This window comes from Chionomys nivalis, chromosome 2 (genome assembly GCF_950005125.1).
Source record: "Chionomys nivalis chromosome 2, mChiNiv1.1, whole genome shotgun sequence".
Lineage (NCBI taxonomy): Eukaryota > Metazoa > Chordata > Mammalia > Rodentia > Cricetidae > Chionomys > Chionomys nivalis.
The window spans coordinates 77,645,032-77,666,151 of NC_080087.1; the positions used below are offsets into that span (position 1 = coordinate 77,645,032).

The following is a 21,120-nucleotide window of genomic DNA, read 5'->3' on the forward strand; positions in this document are numbered from 1 at the left end:
GCTGCCGACCCCAAGTCCCTCCACCCCAGGCCTGAGGCCCCACGACCTCTGACCTCAGTCTTCCTGCCCAGCAGGAGGTAGGTGGCGGTCACCTCGTTGTACTTCTGGCTGGTCAAGGCCTCTTTGATTTCTTCCCGTGTGTAGCCCATACCCACCATCACCTCTGGGAGATGGACGGAGAGAAGAGTCAGTCTCCTTCCCCAGGCCATCGCTTCCACCCCTGTCTCTCAACAGTGTCTGCTCCTCTCCCCTCTTCCAGCGGCATAGGAATTTTTTGGGAAGAATATTCCTTCCTTAATGGGTCCAATTTGCTAACCACCACCCGTTCCTACCCAGAGTAGGTGTGTGACCCAGGTCGGACCAATCATTGTTCAAGCCACAAAGACATAATGGTTAGGTCAACACATGCACACCACCAAGTTCTGACAAATCAAAACCACTAGACCACACTGATAGCTTCAGAAGAGTTATATGATAGGCACTCTACCACTGAGCCACGCCCCCAGCCCCTCACTGGGCACTGGCTCTACCACTGAGCCACACCCCCAACTTTGAAGTATTAGTATTAGTGGTATTTTCTATGGTTTGCAATCATAAAAGCTGACTATGTGGTCATGCTCCTATGGTGGTCCATTTCTTTTTTTTTTTTAATTTATTTATTCTTATTTTATGTGCATTGGTGCTCTGCCTGCATGTATCTCTGTGTGAGGGTGTCAGATCTTGGGGTTACAGACAGTTATGAGCTGCCACGTGGGTGCTGGGAATTGAACCCAGGTCCTTTGGAAGATCAGTCAGTGCTCTTAACCTGTGAGCCATTTCCCAAGCCCCCTGGTGGTCCATTTCTTTAGCAGTGGAACAGAAGGTTCTTGATATGTCTGTCTGTCTATCTATCTAAATATCCAGGATCTATCTATATCTATCTATATCTATCTATCTATCTATCTATCTATCTATCTATCTACCTACCTATCTAAATATCCAGGATCTATCTATCTATCTATCTATCTATCTATCTATCTATCTATCTATCTATCTATCATCCATCTATCTAAATACCCAGGATCTCAGATCAGCAGGCTGGCCTTCAGGTTGTTATATAGGTAAGGATGACCCAAGTATTCGGATTGCAGGCACACTCCACCATGCTGGGTTATCAGTGGCTTATTTTTTTTATTTATTTACCTACTTATTTTATGTGTATGGATGCTGTGTCTGTATGTATATCTGTGTACACCTTAATGCTTGGTCCCTAGGGGGCTAGAAGAAAGCACTGGATCCACTGGGACTGTTACAGATGGCTGTGAGCCACCACGTGGGTGCTGGGAATTAAACCTGGGTCCTCTGGAAGAGCAGTCAGTGGTTTGTTTTCTGACCTTCATAGTCAAAGCCAGGCACTGTATGTAGATCAACTCCCTCCCTATATGATCAGTGCTGAGCTGGCTTGTGTGAACACTGCCATTTCCTAGATAAGGACCAGATGCAGAGAGGGCAACACTTGAGGTTACACAGCTCGAACGTGCTGCAGGAATAATACATTCCTCAACTGCTGCCCCTTGCTCAGTGATGAGCTGTGGCAAAACGCTGCCCAGCAAGAGAGGCAGCGATGGTAGCCTTGGCTCTGCGGCACTGCACCCGAGCTGGTGGAACCTGCTTCCTAGACGCTCACCAATTCTTTTGGTGTCTCCGAAGTCCTCCTCAGGCTCCGTGTATGGCTTCAGCTCCTCACCCTCATAGCCAATGTTGATCCATTTGTCTTTCATGATTTGCTGAGGGCAAGGGAGATTGGTGTCAGAAGGGACCAGAAATGTGACATAAGGCTTCCCATCTTCCAAGTGGGACTCCCCACAGAGTCTACCACCCCCAAACTAGGGCTTGTTGAGGCTTAGCCAGCTATTCCATCCCCCACCCCCAAAGTCTTCCCTACCACCCTCCTCCACATCATCTGGGTCCCCAGAACCCTGTAATCATCCTAGGAGTTCATTAGCTTAATTACTGACATGGAGGGGACCCGCCCAAGGGCCTCCTCTCTGCTGTCTCTCCCCTTAGAGCTGGGGCCCAGCCCCAGGCAGGATGGATGGAACCATAGGGATCAGGAGACAGGAAGGGGCAGAGGGCATGGGGCTGACCTCTAGAGTACAGCGTTTTGCGGGGTTCAGCACCAGAAATCTCCGCAGAATGCTCTCGCAGTCTGTAGACATGTAAAAGGGGACTCGGTACTTTCCTCTGAGGACACGCTCCCGCAGCTCCTGGGAGGACAGGATAGGAGAAGGCATGCTAGCCTCTGTAGACAGGCCCCACACCTGCCCCACCTCACCTCACCTCTACAGACAGGGATCAGACCCCTCCCCACCTCACCTCTGCAGAAAGGGCTCACCCCTCAGCCCCCTCATTCCACCTCATCCCATTTCTGCAGACAGGCTCACCCCTCATCCCCCCCCACTCCGCCTTACCCCACCTCTGTAGAGAGGGCTCACCCCTCATCCCACCTCTGCAAACCACCTGCTCCCCACCCTTACACCCAGACCTCTGGAAGAAGTTCCGGCCCCAACAGTAAGGGACGCTTAGCTCCACTCTCCTGGCTACACTCTCTCATCTGTGAGATGGGGGTACCTGAAAAGCAGGAATTTAAAAGTCCTCCCCAACTTCAAGATGGGGTCTCACAGAGCAAGTCTCAAACCCTGCACTTCTGAGCTTCCCCCCCACCTCGAGAATGTGGGGCCACAGGTGTGAGGTGCCATGTCCAGCTTATGTGGCGCTGTGCACCTTGACAGGCAGTCAGCTGAGCCGCATCCCCAGGCCCTGAGCAGTTTCTAGGTCGAATTTTTTATTAAAAAAATTTTTTTTTGAAGCAGGGCCATGGTGGCGCTTTAAACAGAGGCAGGAGGAACTCTGTGAGTTCAAGGTCGGCTTGGTCTACAGAGTGAGTTCCAGGACAGCCAGGGCTGTAACAGAGATAAACAGGGTTTTGCTATATAGCTCTGGCTGTCTCCCAAGCACTGGATTGAATGTTTCACTATACCCAGCCTTAAGTCTAATTTTGTTTTTCCCCTTCAGATTCTGGAGACAGAATCTCATGCAGTCCAGGCTGGCCTCAAACCTACTGTATGGAGACAGAATCTCATGCAGTCCAGGCTGGCCTCAAACCTATTGTATAGGCAAGGATGATCCTGTCTCTGGCGTGCTGGGGTTACAGGCATAAGGAACCACATTCCATTGATGCAGTGGTGGGAATTGAACTTAGGGCTTCCTGTGAGTTAGGCAAGTACTCATTCAAAAAAGGTAGAGGCTCAGTCATAGAGGTAACAGCATGTGAAGACCAGGCTTACACTGGGAAGGGACCCCGCCACTATCCTCACCTAGTACCTGTCTCCCACACAGCCATACTATTAATGTCCATTTATTCTGGGGTTTGGGAAAATGAATCTTATTCTATAGATGAGGCTAGCCATGAACTCACAACCCTCCTGCCCTAGTCCCCCAAACATCCCAATCCACCACATTCAAAGGGATATTCTTTTATTTGGTTTTTGGTTTGTTTTTGTTTTTCTTTTTGGTTTTTTAGAGACAGGGTTTCTCAATAGTTATGGAACCAGTCCTGGAAACTGCTTTGTAGACTTTGATCTCACAGAGATCCGTCAGTGTTTAGCTGGGCATGTATGTGCAGTGCCCACAGCAGCCAGAAGAGGATGTTTGATCTTCCTTGGTTCTGGAAATACAACTTGGGTCTCTAGGAGAGCAGCGAGTGCTCTCAACGTTTGGACCACCTCTCCAGGGACTTGCCTGAGGGATTCATAAAGAACATGACAGAGCCATGAAGATGGTTCAGTGGCCAAGAGCTTGTCTGCATCTGTGCGGATAGGGATTCCAATCCCTAAATCCCACCAAAATGCCAGCTGCACATGGCGGATGCCTGTCCATCTAGCCTTGAAGACAGAAGACAGAGAACGGGTCGCCAGAGCAAGCGGGCCAACGAGAGCAGCCACACCAGAGAGCTCTGTGTGTGACTAAGAGATGCAGCCTCACGGAGCAGTGTGGAAGAAAATCTGAGCTGGATCTCCACAGCATCCGCAGGACTGGAGATGGGTTCAGTGGCTGATGGTGATTGCTGCTTTTTCAGAGGACTTAAGTTTGGTTCCTAGAACCCACATGGGGCAGTTCATACCTTCCTTTAGTGACTCTAGTTCCAGGGGATCTAACACCCCCTCTGGCCTCTGTTGGCACCCACACAAATGTGAGCAAACACAACAGGGCATGAAAAGGGCCTGGAGCAGCTGAGCTGTTAGCCTGAGCCTTTGAAAAGGTTTGGCTTATATTTAAACTTCCTTCTCTGTGCTCCGGGACCCCTCAAGCACATTGCAGCTTTGCCTCAACAAGGGAGAGGGAGGCTGCTGTTACGGAGTCTTGGACAAAAGGAGGGGCTGACCGAGGGACAAAGGGCTCAGCTCTTTATGCTGGGACAAAAAGTTAAAAACAGTTCCTGCCCACACACTCTCCTGCAGCGGCCAGTCCTCCCTGGCACAGGGAGCTGCTGAGGAATTCCTCCAGGAACTACTCAACAAGAGACAAAAGACCAACTGAGGGACACTCTGAAAATCACTGACCGGAAGCCAATCACAAGTCAGATCACTTAGTGCCCCAGAGAAGGGTTAGGGTCATGGCTCAGTGGTAGAGCCCCTGCCTAGAATCCCCCAGTGAGGGGCTGGGGGTGTGGCTCAGTGGTAGAGCCCCTGCCTAGAATCCCCCAGTGAGGGGCTGGGGTGTGGCTCAGTATTCCTCAGACAAATGATTTCTAACTGTGGCTGGTAGGATGAGGGTCAGCACTGTTTCAATGTTGCATTTCCTGTGTGTGACCAGCCACAGGAAAATGTCCATAGTCTGAGGAGATAACTGCCTCAGCCTTGAAGGACGGAGGGATACAGTGTCTACAATGAACTGTCCAGCAGGCCATCAATAATGACAATAGCTACGTGCGTACGCAGTGACAGCAGCAGCCCTCGGCTGGATGTCAGCCAGCATGGCCCTCCTGAAAAGGACTGGCCGTCTCTATTCTCTCTTTGCAGCTTTTCTGTGTCTTGGCAATGTTTCAAAGCAAAACTTCAAAGGGGGCAAAAAAAAAAAGCTTCAAATCAATCTGATGACACCCTCCCCACAGTTCCAGTAACTTCCAGTTATCTGGGTTCTGGGTTCCTCCCTAGAACCGGGCAGCCACTGATAAAGATTTTCTATTTTGCTCATTCCTTTTGTTTCTGCTGAGATCCACTGTAGAAATGTCCGGTAAACTAAGATGAAATCTTTTTGTGCACCTTTTGTTTTTTGTGGTGCTGAGGGAGCAACCCAGGGCTTCCTGAACCGGCTACAGCCTCAGCGCCCTTTGACTTCTGTTGAGACAGTGTGTCACTAAGATGCAGGTCAGCCCCTGCCTCAGTCTCTTCGGGGCTAGAATGACAGGCATATCCCATTCTATACAATGTTACAACAAAAACCATTCGTAAAAGCACAACTCTGAGGAGTTGTAGTGTGTCTGCTGAGTGCAAAATCATCACCACTAATAATTTCAGAGTATTTTTTTTTTTTATCATTTTAAAAGAAGCCCTATGAAAGTGGCTCAGTGGTAGAGTCCCTGCCTAGAACCCCCCAGTGAGGGCTGGGGTGTAGCTCAGTGGTAGAGCCCCTGCCTAGAATCCCCCAGTGAGGGGCTGGGGCGTGGCTCAGGGGTAGACCCCCTGCCTAGAATCCCCCAGTGAGGGGCTGAGGCGTGGCTCAGGGGTAGAGCACTTGACCCTCAGTTCCATCCTACGCACAGCAAACTTTAGCAGCCCTTTAGCTGCTCTCCCCTCCCCCATCCTGACCTTAGGCATCCACCACTCTGCTCCCACTTTAAATGGACTTCCCTATTCTGGGCATTGCACAGAAATGAAACCCTACCCTGGCCTCTGTCGCAGGTCTTGAGGCTCACCCCTCCTGCTGTGTTTCTGCCTGTCACACACAATAGATCTGAAAAGCCTTAGATGGGGCATGACCCAAAGTTTCTAATGATTTGTTTTTCCCCAGAGCTGGCCAAGACTAGAACTCAAATCCAGTAGCTGAGCAGCTCACAGCTTGAGCCCCAATATCACTGGTCCCATGGGCTTGGCCTGTAGGCAGGCACCCAAGTCACCCCTGCCCCTGCCCGCCCTGTCCCTGGCACCTTAAGGTTGTGCCCATCAAAGGGCAGGGAGCCGCTGACCAGCGTGTAGAGGATGACGCCCAGGCTCCAGATGTCCACCTCTGGCCCATCGTACTTCTTGCCCTGGAACAGCTCTGGGGCGGCGTACGGTGGGCTCCCACAGAACGTGTCCAACTTCGACCCCAGTGTGAACTCATTGCTGAAGCCAAAGTCGGCGATTTTGATGTTGGCCTCGGCATCCAGCAACAGGTTCTCAGCCTGAGAGGGAAGAGAAGGCCAGCGGATCAAGACAGAGGTTCGCTCTGAGCCTGGCTGACCTAACTGGCCCTGCTCCTGCCTCTGACTCCCCAAGGCTGGGATTACAGGCACGAGTCACCACACCCAGTTTATGTGCGCTTGTTAATGCAGCCTGTGGTTCTGGCAACGCTAGGTCATCGCTCTTCATACTGAGCCGTGCCCGCAGCCTGGTCACATTTTCTTTCCTGACATCTGAGGCGCCACAGTCCAGCCTTCACCTTAGTTCTGATGGCCTTGGATGAGGCTGCCACCAGCAGGACCTGGGAAACCACTCTGGTCAATTCCAGTCTCCTCCACTAGGTGGCGAGCAACCTCCAGATTAATTCTCCTCATCAACCTAGGAGGTGATGCTGGCAAAGTGCCTGCCTCACCCTGCCTCATGGAGCAAGCATCCAGTCACAGACAGTACAAGTATCCAAAGCCATTCCACAGTGGGCTTCATGTCTTTGAAGACTATTTAAAATGTCTGCAAGGGGGATTCCTTTTTGTGTTGTTGAGACAGGGTCTATGTGGTTCAAGGTGGCTTTGACCTCACTACATAGCCAAGACTACCCTCCCAACTGTCCTGCCTCCTTCTCCCGAGAGCTGGAATTACAGGTGAGATCCACCACACCCAACTTCTCCCAGAGGTTTTTTTTTCTTTTTTCTTTTTTTTTTCTTGGTTGTTGTTAACTATTTTGAGACAGGGTCTCACAGAGTTGAGGCTGGCCTTAAACTCTGCTGACCCCTTTTGCCCCCTGTGGTTGAACCTGAATACAGGACCTTGCAAGTGTCAAACAAAACACTCTAGGACAAACTGAGTTCATAGCCCTTGGCCTTGAACTCCTCCTGCCTCTGCCTCCTGTGTTCTGGGATCTCAGGCGCTGCTATTCTGGGCTAGCCCCAGGGTTTCTGGTGTTGATTTTTTATTATTGTATGCACTCGACTAGGGAGTGGGATGGGAGGTGCACATGACCTGCGGAGGTCAAAGGTTAACTACAGGGTCAGTTCTCTCTCCTTCCAGCACATGGGTCCCTGGGGATTGAAGGGCTGGTGGGCGGGAACAGCAAGCATCTTTATCCACTAAGCCACCTCTGGACCCTCCCCCAGGGTCTTCAGACTTCAGGGTTTGTCTTTAAAGCCCTTAGTGCCCAGCCCAGCACATGGTAGGTGCTGACGAAGGGTAACCCAGACCGGCTTGCATGGAGCCTACCAGACTATCAGGTCTTAGATTTCTGTGTGCTTTGATTGGGGTCTGAGGAAAAGCCAGAGAGGCTGCCAGGCTTGGCTGCAGCAGGAGGCTGGGCCCTAGGGGTCGCTTTCCCATGCCCTGGTGCTGGCGCTGTGGCCTCTCTGTCACCCTAAGATCCCAAGACCCTGTGGAATTGACCTGGGCCTGAAAGCCAAGTTCTCACAGACGCCAGCGGACGGGAGAAGGAACAATGTCAGAGGCACCTCAAGGCCCCAAGGCCCAATACTGATACCTTATCTCACCCGCCCTTCTGAGACCAGCCCAGGACACTTGGTCCCAGTCCTCCCACCTCACAAAGGCCTGGGAAAGAACCCTGGGCACTGGGTGGCAGCCGGGGAGCTGGCAGGGCTGGGGTGCCTGGTCACGGTGGGAGGGGCTTACCTTCAGATCCCTGTGTACAATGTTCTTCTGGTGACAGTAGTGCACGGCGGACACGATCTGCGGTAGAAGACAGTTGGCAGCGCTGAAGCCACCACCGAGGCTGACCGCCACACCCGGTACACCCCCCTGGGGCCTCAGTCAGGTCAGAGAACAGGGGACCCAGGCAAACTCCAGCACCTGACACCTGAAATTCAGTCAGATCACACGCACGCGCACACGCACACGCGCGCGCACACACACACACACGTCTATGGGACTAGGCCATGTGTGGAAACTCCCCAAGTGTCCCTGTCGGAAACAGGTGTGTGGGCCCAAGTCACTAGGGCTACCATCCTCACCCCCAAAAGGCAGCCCCTGAAGGAGGTCCTACCCTGTACAAAGGGCGCTCTCACGCTTCACTCGCAGGTCACACGGGCTGACATGCCTGTGTGTCTCACACCTGTACTGGATCTCTGCACCCTGAATCTGTCCCTCACATCTGCGCATCCAGGCCTCACACTGCATATCCTCACACTGCACACTGACTTCTGGTGTGTCCTCTCCCTCCAGATACACTCTCACCCACCAATGTACACACCCCGACTTGTGCCCTTCATGGAATCTTCCACACCAGGGCACTGCATGACCCACCCAACACAGCACCTGCAGGCCCTGCTGCCCTGAAGCCCCACTCCCACCCTGCCCTCCAGTACACGCAGCTATCACCCCCCCACACACATACACACGCACCTCATAAAGGGCCCACAGACCTTTCTGTGTCTTCTGAGATTGTGTGTGTGTTTCTGCACACTCACACACACGCGTGTGTGTACATGAGTGTGGAGGCCAGAGGTGGACATGAGGTCTTCCTCGACTGTTTTCCACATTATTTACTGGGCAAAGGTGTCTCTCTGGCTGAACTCAGAGCTTGTCAATCAAGCTAGTGCAGTTCCCCAGCCACAGTGAGCCCGTCTGTCTCCTGAGTGCTGGGACGGAGGTTAGCCACCATGCCCACCCCTCCTGTTCACCCCACCGGTGTCAGGGAGCCAAACTCTGGTCTGTGGCTGGCTCAGCAGTCCTGCACCTGCTGAGCCAGCTCCCCAGCCTTTCTTTCACGACAGGGTCCCATGCAGCCCAGGCTAGCCTCGAGCTGAGGTAGCTGAGGATGACCTTGAGCTCCTGAGCCACTGACCCCATCCTGAGTGCTGGGACACCCCAGCTCTGCCATCCATATTCTGGTACTTTTCCCATCCTTCCACCCTCACCCCAGTCTCCACATCCACACACCTGTATACCCACGCTCATCACCAGCTTCCCTGGGTCCCCAACAGCTTCCTCCCACCTGAGCCCCTGCACACCTCACCCCTGTGCACAGGCATCTGCAGAGTGCCCTCCTTGGTCCTCACTCAGACCTTCTTCCCAGGAGCTGGGGTGGGCGGCGCCTTGTCTCACCTGTCGGAACTTGGCCCGGGCCTCCTTCTCCTTCATGCGGCCGTGCGACACGAGGTAGTCGAACACTTCTCCTGCAGATGGGGGGACAGGGGTCAAGGCTGGAGCCAGATGGCATGAGGGGTGCAAAAACAGGACATTGGGGTGTAGAGAGTGTGTGAGAGCAGGGCGTGTGGTGCAGGGGTGTGGGAGCAGGGCTTGGGATCCAGGGGTGTGGGAGCAGGGCATGGGGTGCAGAGGGTGTGAGAGCAGGACGTGGGGTACAGGGGTGTGGGAGCAGGGTGTGGGGTGCAGGGGTGTGGGAGCAGGGCGTGGGGGTGGGGCCTCACCTGCGCTGGCATATTCCATCACGAGGTACAGCGTCTTCTCCGTCTCTATCACCTCGAAGAGCTTTACTGGGAGGGGGAGGAGGAGCGGGCAGGGTTAGGTGAGAGTGGAAGGGCGGCCGTTCTCCCAGACCCCACAGCCACCTGCCAATCATCACACGCCTTCCCCCGGAACCCTCAGTGGCTCCCTACTTGTGGCCAGGTTTTCTATGCTGCTCAGCCTGCCTTTCTCTACACGACAGTTTCAGCTCGATGAGGCTGGGATCTGTGCCCACGTTGCCAGCAATCAGCAGTTAAGCAGTAAATACAGGTCAGGGCCACCTCCAGGGGAGCTAACGTGTGTTCCCCCCTGCCTAATGACACTGTATGCGCGGTTCACATAGACCCGAATGCAGTGTGCGAGCCTTGATACAGATCCGCAGATCCGTACTCAGAAGACAAAACACAGGCTCAGAGAAGCTAAGTCACACAGGAACGACGGCGCCACAGCAGTTGGGTCTCTAATACAGCCCCACTCCCCCTTCCCAAGGCCCCACCACGGCGGCTCCCAGGCCGGCTCCGACCTCCTCACCGATGTTGGGGTGGTTGAGTCCCTTCATGATTCGGACTTCTCTGAACAGCTGGGCAAGGCCAGAAAAGAAAAACAGACAGTAGTGAGGGGTGGTGGCTTTGGGGATCCCCCCCAGTCCCGGTTAAGTCTGAGTTCTACCCAAACTGTGTTTCCCGCCCCATTCCCTTCCCTGGGCCTCACCTTCTGCAGGCTACTGGGGTTTAGCTGGGTTTTATCGATGATCTTGATAGCGACCTAGAGGTGGAAGAAGGCGGGAAAGTCAAAATCCCCCAGCTCAGATCACATAGCAAATTTGGGGCCAGCCTGGTCTACACGAGAGGCATGCAGCATTATTTCAAACTTTCTGAAATATCGAATGTTAAAGCCTTAATGGAGCTGAGAATGGTGGTCCATGCCTATCACCACCAACAATGTGGAGGCAGAGGGAAGGACCAGCCTGGTCTATACAGCAAGTTCCAGGCCAGGAGGGGCTGGAGAGGCATTCAGCACCGTGACTGCTCCTGCAGAGGGCCCCGCCGACGTCAGTTCCCAGCACCCGCCTGGCAGCTCCCAACCATCAGCAAGTCTAGTGACAAGACGCCTAACATCTTCTGGCCTCCTTGGGCCCCTGCCCTCTTGTGCACACATCCACCCACAGAAACACAAACACACAATTTAGATAAGTAAGTAAACAAACGAATTTTATATCAGGTGTGGTGGAACACTTGGAGGGCAGAGGCAGGGGAATCTCCGTAAGTTCTAGGCCAGCCAAGACTACACAGTGAGACCCTGTCTCAAAAAGGAAAAAAAAAAAAGTAAAAATTTAAATTTAAAATAAATATAATGGGGGGGGATACAACCTCTGGAATGGAGTCCACACCCACATATGGAGAACAGCCTGTGCTCGCGCCTCGGGAGTGGGTCCCGTGCCCTTGCGGGATTCGCACACACGGGTTTTTGAGAATTCTGTCAGGCACGTTCCATGCCAGCACTGAGACGATCATATGGTGCCTTTCATGTGTGAAGGTGATGGAGCACAGGAATAAATTGTGGAACGACAAAGAACTTGGCTTTCCTGGGAGGGGCCCAGCGCTGCCATCACAGGGCTGGTGTGCTAAGGCTTTTGCGGGATTCCATCCCCAGTACTGTGTCTGAGATGCTGGGGGGTGGGGGGAGGCGAGGGGAGGATGCATTCCTGCAGGGTGTCCTCAGACCTCTCTGGACAAATGTGCACTCACAAAACAGATAAATGAAATTAAAACTAAAAGGAGCTTTGACTTAAGCCTTGGTCAATCTAGAAAACCCTATCGCAAAAAAGAAAAGGGTTTTAATTTGAATTTACACTGATGATCAGCCTGCTGGTCTGTTTCTTAGGATTTGTTTTGCTTCTTAAAAAGCCCCGATGAGCCGGGCGGTGGTGGTGCACGCCTTTAATCCCAGCAGTCGGGAGGCAGAGGCAGGTGGATCTCTGTGAGTTCGAGACCAGCCAGGTCTACAAGAGCTAGTTCCAGGACAGGCTCCAAAGCCACAGAGAAACCCTGTCTCGAAAAACCAAAAAAAAAAAAAAAATGCCCCGACGAACTGGAATGAACTCTGTAGATCAGGCTGGCCTTCCAACTCATGGAGATCCACCTGCCTCTGCCTCTTGAGTGCTGGGATTAAAGGCATGTGCACCACCACGACCTGGTTCTTAGAGTTCTGGGTTGTATTGTTTATGTGGTCCTGGGCATCAAACCTGAGGCCTTGTACAAGCCAAGCAACTCCCTCTACCACTGAGCCACACCCCAGCCCCTCACTGGGGGATTCTAGGCTGGGGCTCTACCACAGAGCCACACTCCCAGCCCCTCACTGGGGATTCTAGGCAGGAGCTCTACCTAGAGCCGCACCCCAGCCCCTCACTGGGGGATTCTAGGCAGGAGGTCTACCACTGAGCCATACCCCAGCCCCTCAGCATTGGACGGAGTGAGAGGCAGGACAGCGGATGCCAGTAGCGTGTCCCATTTTAGTGAAAGAACCTGTCACAAGGCAAACAGGTGAGGGGGCAAAGATACCTGATGTCATGTCTGGTCCCTCCCTCTTACACACATATATACAACAAAGATACAAGACAACAAAAACATGCAAAACCCAAAGAGGAAGGCAGGCAGGCAAGAAACTTGTAACCCTCTTTTCCTACTGGGGCTGTTCTGGAAAAATCTGAGCAAGCTGAGGCTGGACAGCTCAGTACTTAAGAGTGCTTACTGCTCTCCAGGAGAAAAGTGTCTGTCCCAGCACCATGTCAGGAAGCTCACAAGGGTCTGCGGCTCCAGCTCCAGAAGATCTTACACCCGCTTCTGGCCATGTGCGTGCACGCATGCACACATGAAATTCAAAATAACATTAAAAGCCAGGCATGGCAAGCACATGCCTTTAATTCCAGAACTCAGAAGGCAGAGGTAGGCAGATCTTCGAGTTCTGAGCAAGTTCTAGGACTACACAGAAAAAACCCTATCTCAAAAAACAAAATGAAAAATAAAAATAACATTAAAAAGAATTTTAAGCCGGGCAGTAGTGGTACGCGCCTTTAATCCCAGCATTCAGGAGGCAGAGGCAGGGATCTCTGTGAGTTCGAGGCCAGCCTGGTCTACAAGAGCTAGTTCCAGGACAGGCTCCAAAACTTAAAAAAAAAAAAAAAAAAACTTTAAATTTTAGGTCAGGCCTAGTGACACACGCCTTTAATCCCATCACTCAGGAGGCAGATGCAGGTGGCTCTCCAGGAGTTCAAGGCCAGCCTAGATTACATAGGGAGTTCCAGGGCAGCCAGGGCTCTGTAGAGAGACCCTGTTTCCATACAAAACAAAACCAACTTTAATTCAGAGCACATGGGGGAATTCTCTACGGTTAGAAGGCCAAGCGGGACCAGTCCAGACCTCACACCTCCTGAACTCCCATGTCCTGCGTCCCTCGGTCACCCACACTTACCTCCCGACCTGTCAGGATATGCCGGGCCAGCTTGACTTTGGCGAAGTTGCCCTTTCCGATGGTCCTCAGCAGGCGGTAGTTGCCCACATGGGGTTGTTCCTCGGGGCAGGACGCGATAGAGTTCCGGCAACGGGCACCCAAGGATCGGCTGGACCAGGATGGCCCTTTGTCTGAGGAGCGGCCACTGCCCAAGGTGCCATGCTGTGGGTAGAGAAGCATATGAATTATCCCAGTCCACCCCACTACAGTGGCGCCCGAGGGCCAGGGTGGGTAGCTCTCTGGAGCTCTGGCCAGTGTGCCCTCCTGCCCCTTTGCAAACTCGGGCCATATAAAAACTATGCTTTGGGGGCACCCCCTTTTCCCACAAAGGTCTCCAGTAGGGCTGTGCTTGATGGCAGGCATTACACCCTAGGTTCTAGCACTCTGGATGGAGAGTGCAGGTAGGTGGATCAGGAGTACCCAGCCCTTACAGGCTGAGTTCCAGGCTAGCCTGGGCTACCTACATAGCAAGCTACTCCTTTGTTTTGTTGAGACAAGCTCTTCTGAAGCCCAGGCTGGCTTTAAAGTGGTTATGTAGCCAAGGGTGACGTCCCAGACGCCTGCCTCCACGTCTCAATGGCTCGGATGGCCACCATGAACCACCACACTGGGCTCCACATGGCCTCGTCTAAGGAAAAACCAAGTGCTGGGGAAGGATTTCAATGGTAGGTGGAGTGCTTGGTGCCCTAGCGCACGGCTCAGGGTTTTATGCCTAGCAACGCACAAAATGGGGGCTTCTAAAGAGCCCCACTCTCCCCTTCTCACTCATGCGACCGCCAGCACCCTCAGACTACATTCTTCTTCAAAACGTTGCTGACCTCAACCCCGAATGAACATTAACCTCCATCCAGACACAACACTCCCTTTCTGGCCAGCACAAATTCCAAACACCCCATTTCATCCGTCAACACCCCTGGTTCAGCCCCAAGTCTGTTTTCCTTGGGGTGGAGAATGGGGAAGTTGAGAGAGGGTCTCACATAGGTCAGGCTGCTCCCCAACTTGCTATGTAGCCAAGGCTGACTTTGAATTCCTGATACTCAGCCTTGGCCCATCAAGTTCTGAGATTACAGGCCCGTAGTCACCGCACCCGGCCTTCTAGCCCCTCAATTCTACACCCCGCAAACATGTCCTTACCTCATTCCCAGCTGACCGTCCGGACATTTTTATGGTGGTCGCCTCACTACCCAATGCCCAGCTTTCCAGGGTTTGAAAATGTTACATAGAAAACTCTAGCAATGAGCCCGAGGGTGGTGGCCCAAGCCTTTAACCCCAGCACTTGGGAGGTAGAGGCAGGCCGATCTCCGTTTGGGGACCAGGCTGTCTTCCCTACAGAGTTCCAGAACAGGCTCCAAAGCAACACAGAGAAACCTGTCTTGAACAACCAAAACAAACCAAACCTAAAGCCAAACAAACAAAAAACCCTCCAGCAACACATTTTTTGCATTTTTCTTTCTTTGTTTTTTTTTTTTTTTTTTTTTTTTTTGAGAGGGAGCTTCAAGCGGCCCAGGCTGGCCTTGAACTTACCAAGTACCTGGAAGTGAGCTTAAACCACTGTCACAGGATCTATTTCAACAGTGTTTGGCTCTCTTGTGGTACCCTATTTATTGACATTTTTTTTTCCTCTTTCTTTTTTTGGGTACTGGATCTTATTCTCTTTTTTCATTTTATTTATTTATTTATTTATTTATTTTATTTATTTATTTATGCAGTATCCTCCTGCCTGTAGGTCAGGAGAGGGCACCAGATCTCATTATGGGTGGTTGTGAGCCACTATGTGGTTGCTGGGAATTGAACTCAGGACCTTCAGAAGAGCAATCAGTGCTCTTAACTGCTGAGCCATCTCTCCAGCCCCTGGATGTTATTCTCTAGCCCAAGCTGGGTTGGAACATGTAACAATCCTCCTGTCTCTGCCTCCCAAGGGCTGGAAATACATGCACGTTGAACTTTATGTTGCAGTTGAGACAGGGTCTCCCGTAGCCCAGGCTAGCCCTGAGCTCCAAATCCTCCTGCCTCAGCCTCCCAATGCAGGGATTACCAGCCTGTGCCACCACGCCCAGCTTGCACCTAATTAATTGACCTTCCTGATCACCCCACATGTAGATGTGAAGAGAGAAATCAACTTGCAATGGGTGAGATTCGGGAAGCTTCTGGGAGAGTCTTAGATGGGGTGGGGGCTGTCTCGTCATCCCTGCTGCCCCAGATGCTCCTGCAGACAACAGAACTCTCCATTCTGCCCCAACGTCTTGTGCTGGCCATTCTGTCCACCTCTCCAAGAAACATTGTTTCATCCTGACTGCCCTCCGCCACCCCGCCTGAGAGGGACGAGCGCCCTGCCCTGCCATCTCCCACGCCATCAACTCCTCTGTCCCTCCCCAGCCTCTCCAGTGAGGTGACCTGCTCAGGCCCAGCTGCCCTGTCCTGATTGGGAACCTCCAGGGACTGGGCCTTCCTTTCTTGGCCAGATCTCCCTCTGTGTCGTCCTCACGGCTGAAGGAAAACAGGACACAGGACACGGAGGAAGGGAGAAGGCCGGACAGCCAGAGAGCTGAGGCTTGGGCTCCCGTGGCAGGGAAGCTGTGCCAGGCCTACAGCAGCCACCAGCATTTCACAAGCATGGACAGCCCATGAATCATCGTCCCCATTTTACAGTCAGGGGAAACTGAGATCTGGAGAGGGGATCTGAACCCAGTCATTTCTGCCAAACTGACATCTTTTTACATGTGTTACATTAGACAGACCCATACTTCTACACCCGTTCTTGTCTTTGGCTCATTCTCAGGTACTAGAGAATTGCTCCTCCACTGAGCCACACCCCAGCCCCTCCTGGAAGGTTCTAGGCAGGGGCTCTACCACTGAGCCACACCCCAGCCCCTCACTGGGGGATTCTAGGCAGGGGCTCTACACTGAGCCACACTCCAGCCCCTCACTGGGGGATTCTAGGCAGGGGCTCCATCGTTGCGTTATGTCCCTAGTACCCCTTCTCTTGTATGTTGTATGTGTGTGCAGGTATGCTCCCCTGTGGAGGTCAGAGGTCAGCTTTGGGACTCTTCCTCTGTTACTTTCTTCACTAGTTTTTGAAACACTTTCTTTTTAAAAACAAAAACAAAAATAACAAAACTGTTTTTAATTGAACTATATATTTTTCTCCCCTCCCCTCCCTACCTCCTCCCTACCCTTCTCCCATGATCACCACACTCCCAATTTACTCAGGAGATCTCGTCTTTTTCTACTTTCCATGTAGATTAGATCCATGCATGTCTCTCTTAGGGTCCTCTTTGTTGTCTACGTTCTCTGGGATTGTGAATTGTATACAGGCTTGTTTTTCTTTGCTTTATGTCTAAAAGCCACTTATGAGTGAGTACATATTACATTTTTCTTTCTGGGTCTGGGTTACCACACTCAATATAATGTTTTTTGGATCCATTCATTTGCCCGCAAATTTCAAGTTGTCATTATTTTTTTCTGCTGTGTAGTACTTCATTGTGTAAATGTATCGCATTTTCCTTATTCATTCTTTGGTCGACGGGCATTTAAGTTGTTTCCAGGTTCTGGCTATGACAAATAATGCTGCTATGAACATAGCTGAGCACATATCCTCGTGGTATGATTGAGCATCCTTTGGGTATATCCAAAAGGAAACACTCATTCTTCATTGAGCCTAGAGATGGTCATTTCAGCTAGACTGGCTGGCCAGCAAGTGCCTAGTATCAGCTCATCTCTACGCCCCAACCCCCACCCAGTGCTGGGGTGACAGGCATGTTCCGCCATGCCTGGCTTTTACGTGGGTACTGGAATCTGAACTCAGGTCCTCGTTTTCGCCCAGTCAGCACTTTACCATGCAAGCCACCTCCCCATCCCTCCCTCCAACTCTCATTTTAATCTTAATTTTGAGATAAGGTCTTGTCAACTTGAAATCCTCCTGCCTCAGTTTCCCAAGTAGCTAAGCTTACTGGTTACTCCACCACGCCTGGGAACGTGGTGTTTACCAGGTGGATGATTCCACTGGCCAAGGCTTGTGCAGGCAGGAACCTCACCCACACTCAGTCCCTAGCAGAGCCCAGTGAGGAAGGTCCCTGTGCTCCCACAGTCCAGGGAGAAACAGCGGCTGGGATGGGATAGGGACCAGCCACCATCACCCATCTTCCTCACAACGGGCAAGAGGTCGATGCCCACCAGGTCTGTCAGTCATCCCCAAAACTAGGGAAGCAGAGGCATCAGATTTTAAATCCTAGATCTGTCTGAATAATGCAGTGAGTTCAAGGCCAGCCTGAACAACTCAGTGAGCTCCTGCCTCAGGGATAGTGAAAGAGCTGAGATAATTCAGCAGTTAATCAGGGGCTGGGGGCGTGGCTCGGTGGTAGAGCCCCTGGTTACCCTCAGCACCACAGTGCTGTGGATATGGTAGGCAGAAGCCCTTCCAGTAAAAAAAAAAAAAAAAAAGACTATCTCAGGCCAGGTGGTTCTGAATTCCACTGCTGGTGCCTCCACACGTCCCGGCCCATGCCACTGGTACCCCACTCCACGGTGGGTCCAGTCACTATGAGCATTCTCAAACCCAGACTCAAGCTTCCCTAAGGCTCAGGCAGGGAGAAGGCCTTGCTCAAGGGCACAAGGCCAGTGGGTGAGCAGGCTCCTGAGCTCCAGGTTCCTGAGTGCTGAGCCTCCCAGATCTCACAGATGCCAGTGGCTGCTCTCAGTCGCCCCCCTCACCCCCAAGGGGCAGGCGGGCCAACAGCCTGGAGAAGAATCCCTGTTGGATGTTGCCAGGGGGCTCCCTCACACACAGGAAGGCATTCCATTGAAAGCTGCATGGCAGGGACCCCTGTGGGAGGGTAGCTGGGTCAAGGGATGAGGACCCCCCCCCCGGGGGGGTCAGAGGCAGGAGCTAAAATGGGCTAGCACCACCAGCTGGCTTGGGTCCTTCCTGAAGGTCCAGTGCCCTAACACTGCTGGCCCCTGGTCTGCAAGCCCTAGAACTTCGGGTGGAGGAGCATGCCCACACGTGGCTGTCACCAGTCACCAGGTAACATCAGACTATAGAAAGAGATGGGTGTCACTTCAGTCATAAGTCATCCTTCCAGAATGGAACCAGGGACAGAACCACCCATTCGAGTATCCCCACTACATGCCAACAATCTTAGGAACGCAGGAAAGAGGAAGGCCCGGCCGCTATCGTACAGATTTGGAAATCAAGGCTCAGAGAGGTGAGGTCACTGGCCTGAGGTCACACAGCAATGAGATGTGAATCTGAGTCTATTTGAATAATTAAGGTAGCAATAACCACAACACGTGATGTGAGGAAGTCCCTGCCAGGGAGGTGCCGCCATCAACCCACTGACAGGGAAACTGAGGCTGAAGCAGGCTCTGCAAGCTTCCCTGACAACTAAGGACAGCTGGAGTTTGAGAACGCACCGCCTCCTGACTCAGATCCACAGCCATGCCAACAGCCGTGAGCGCCGCCTATGTACCAGCCTTCACCCACATGTCTCCAGTAATTCACTGCGGGACTCAGTCGTTACTCCCACCCCCCCAACACAATACACTTTCCAAGGCAGGAATGGGGTGGGGGCAGGAGCCCGAAGACACAACGCGGACTGGCCTGTGGAGGCAGCATTTGAACCCAAGAACCGGGAAGCGGGTACCTCTCTGGAATGACTGGGGAACCAAGGTGGGTGGGGCTGGCTGAAACCGCCAACTTGAAACTTGGGCCAATAGGGGAGAGGGACAAAGGGAAGTATTCCTGACTGGCATTAGAGACACTTGTACTCAGGAGGCAGAGGCAGATGGATCTCTGTGAGTTCAAGGCCAGCCTGGTCTAGGAGTGAGTTCCAGGACAGGCAGGTTTACAATATGAGACCCTGTCTCAAAACAAGTGTCTGATTGGGCTCTGGCAGTGAGAGGGTGATGGAGGAACCCACGTCCCAGCGAGAATGCATTGATGAGTTGTTTTTGAGGGATCTGGAAAGCTGTCATGAATTATGGGAAAAGCGGGGAGGGGGGACGTGCTGTGAGGGAAGGAAGTCCTGGGATGGGAGACAGGGAACAGCCAAGAGTCCCAGAACTCCCAGAAGTCGGGGCTACGGGTCCAGCATGAGGAAGTCAAAGGCATGGACAGAGCAACCTTGGGAAGGCTTAGAGCCTGGGGTCCAGTCCAAAGTCTAGGGGTGCAGACCTGGGGGCAGGAAGCGGAGGAGAAAAGCCTAATAAGGAAAGGGGGAGGGCTCCAGTGAACAGGAGGCAAGGAAGGGGGTGAGGAGGGGTCGTGAAGTTGGGAGACTCGGCTGGAGCTTGCCTGCGAGCTGAGGCGGCCGGGAGTCAGCCTGGTCCAGGGCCTGGAAACCCAAGCCCGGGATGGAAGACTGCAGCTTGGATGCCAAGACTTCCTGCAGAAAAACCAGCCGAGTCTAGGTCGCACCTAGGGGAGCCCAGAAGAGCCAAGGGTCCAAGGACAGGGCTGCCGGGCCGAGCAGGGCCAAGCCGGGGAGCCCAGACACCTTGAAGGAGCCATGCAGGGCCCAGGTGGCATTTGGCTTCCTTGGGAAGGCGGCTCCTGGGGACTGACTAGGGGTGGCAGGGGGAGCCAGCACCCCGACAAGCAGGAGGCAGGGAGGACAGCTGGGCCAAGTCGGGTCGGGCCTGGGTGGGAGGTTGGGGGGGTGGGGGAGAGCAAGGGCTGCGCTTCGGGGACCCGGGGACGTGCAGCGCCGGGAAGGGTCGAGCCCAGCAAGGCTGCGGACTAGCCAGGAGGGGACAGACACGGCAGCCGGGGAAGGGAGGGGCTCCGGCCAGCAGGGGAGGGGGCTTCCTGGAGGGAAGAGACCGGGCGGAAGCGCTCTGCAGAGGGACAAGAGAAGGGTCCAAAGACAGGGGCGCCCCTAGGGGTCGGGCTGGGCTGGGCTGGGGCTGCGGGGAGGAGGTAACAGAGAGGCCTCAAAGTCATGGGAAACGTCGGTGGGGGCTGCGGAGCAGGGAAAGGGGACGAGGACTGGCGGGGCCGGTGGCCCGGCGGGATGAGGGGTTCCGTGGCCGGACCCAAGCAAGGTTCCCCAAGGGGCTGGGCCCCACTCACCGTGTCCGAGTTCCGATCGTTGCCCGGGGCCAGCGCCGTCCTCGAAGACATCTTCTCTGGGGTCCCAGGAGGGAAGGGGACAAGGGGTGGCCGGGTGGGGGGGGTGGGGATCCTGGGGTCCCCTTCTTCCCCTCCCCCCCCAGCCGACCTGGGGACGCGAGCTCAAAAAAGCTGGGCGCCGTGGACGCCCGAGTCCTCGCTGAGCGAGCAAACGAGAGAGCGAGGGCAGGACGGGGGAGGGGAGGAGACACCGAGGGTCCTAGTGGCCAGGTGCAAGGGGACCCCGGGGCGCCATCTGGGCGACGGGCAAGCGGGAGGGTGCACGGGCGGGGGCCAGGGAGGGGGCGCGGAGCCGGCCCGGGGCGGCGGCAGAGGGAGGCGACCAAGGGGCCGGGGAGGAAGGGACGTCAGGGGGAGGGATGGGAGGGGCGGGGCCCAGGGAGACCCCGCCCCCGCTGCCGGCTCTTAAAGGTACAGGTCCGGGCTGGCTCGAGAGTTCTGGGGGCGGAGGCAGGTCTGGGCGCGCCGCTCTCCAGCAAGTTCTCACAGGAGAACCGGGAGTAACTGGCCAAGAGAAGGGCAGAGAGATGCTGAGGAGGAGAGCAGAGGGAGACGTTGAGAGATGGGAGAGACACAGGGACACACGGACAGACACGAGGTGGGAAGAAGCAG

The 21,120-nt window shown here is 53.7% G+C and overlaps 1 protein-coding gene across 2 annotated transcripts in view; it reads right to left on the bottom strand.

The window, feature by feature from the left end:
• Mark4 (microtubule affinity regulating kinase 4) overlaps positions 1-20,830 on the bottom strand; it is a 31,504-nt gene extending 10,674 nt beyond the window's left edge. For both annotated transcript variants that reach the window (XM_057758086.1, XM_057758093.1), the window contains exons 1-11: positions 20,449-20,830; positions 13,341-13,541; positions 10,581-10,634; positions 10,401-10,449; positions 9,833-9,898; positions 9,507-9,577; positions 8,076-8,132; positions 6,188-6,424; positions 2,127-2,246; positions 1,667-1,766; positions 54-163 (exon numbers count right to left, since the gene is read on the bottom strand). In XM_057758086.1, the coding sequence (XP_057614069.1) occupies positions 54-163; positions 1,667-1,766; positions 2,127-2,246; positions 6,188-6,424; positions 8,076-8,132; positions 9,507-9,577; positions 9,833-9,898; positions 10,401-10,449; positions 10,581-10,634; positions 13,341-13,541; positions 20,449-20,499 (1,116 nt within the window). In that variant the 5' untranslated portion in view covers positions 20,500-20,830. The remainder of the gene's footprint in view (positions 1-53; positions 164-1,666; positions 1,767-2,126; positions 2,247-6,187; positions 6,425-8,075; positions 8,133-9,506; positions 9,578-9,832; positions 9,899-10,400; positions 10,450-10,580; positions 10,635-13,340; positions 13,542-20,448) is intronic.
• Between the last annotated feature and the right edge of the window lie 290 nt (positions 20,831-21,120).